An 889-nucleotide genomic window follows, 5' to 3' on the forward strand; every position below is an offset into this window, starting at 1 on the left:
GGCCGTGGGCATCGCATTCTGCCACGCCAGCAGGGAAAACGGACACGGCCAGAGCCAGCCCCCGCGGGTGCCGTCCCCCTGATAAGTACCGCGGGTGACAGGAGCTCCTCCACCTAGACATTAGTTTTGTGTTAAATAGCCAAGGATGGAGGGCTCCACATCAGCCATCCAGGCTCAGCGGAGTGCCTGAGGCCCTGGTGTTACTGGTATTAGTGGTGTTAGCTGGGCCATTGCTCCTGGGTAGGGTGCAAGGGACCTCTGCTCTTCCCCGCTGGCCATGAGCGGTCCTAGCAGGGTGACAGAGATGGAGGTGCCCCCTCCTCTGCCCCCACGTAGGAGCCCCTTGTCTTCCCATATGCCAGGGAGAACCCATCCATGCAACTGGGCTGTGCTGGTGGAGCCAGAGACAATCCTAGCCTGCAGAAGGGAGGTGAAGCTTCCCCAGTTCTGCTGTCTTCTCCGAGTGGAGAAACTATCTTCCACCATAAGCTCAAAGAGGCAAAACCTGAACAAGGACCCCTCCAAATCCAAGAAGCTGGGTCCAAGCAGGTCTGACAGGTCCCTGGCAGGACCACTGCTCACCCATCGGCCCAGCAGGGGACAGGGCTCCCTGCTCTTCAGCTGCTCTCTTCAGGAACTTGACCTGGGATGGGGAAGCCCATCTTGGTCTCGTCCAGCCTGTTCCTGGGGCTGGGGCTGATGCAGCTGGCATGGGTCTCCAGTGTGCAAGTCGCTCTCTGGAGGAATTGCAAGAAGTTTTCCTGGACAGAGGCCTCTGAAACAGAAAGACAGAGCTCCTGGCCCAGCGGCCGGTTGAGACAGCTGCGCCGGAGCCGGGCCAGCTCCTCTCGGATCTGGCGGGTCAGCAGCCCGCAAAAGAAAGGAGTGC

General features: G+C 60.1%; 1 protein-coding gene across 1 annotated transcript in view; it reads right to left on the reverse strand.

The window, feature by feature from the left end:
* Positions 1-617: 617 nt before the first annotated feature.
* Positions 618-889, reverse strand: part of LOC104623438 (probable G-protein coupled receptor) — a gene marked incomplete at its 5' end in the record, with an annotated part of 1,355 nt that continues 1,083 nt past the window's right edge. The window contains one exon of the mRNA XM_010290524.1: positions 618-875. Coding sequence (XP_010288826.1) covers positions 618-875 — 258 coding nt within the window. The remainder of the gene's footprint in view (positions 876-889) is intronic.

Source organism: Phaethon lepturus, unplaced genomic scaffold (genome assembly GCF_000687285.1).
Source record: "Phaethon lepturus isolate BGI_N335 unplaced genomic scaffold, ASM68728v1 scaffold31847, whole genome shotgun sequence".
NCBI classification, from domain to species: Eukaryota; Metazoa; Chordata; class Aves; order Phaethontiformes; family Phaethontidae; genus Phaethon; species Phaethon lepturus.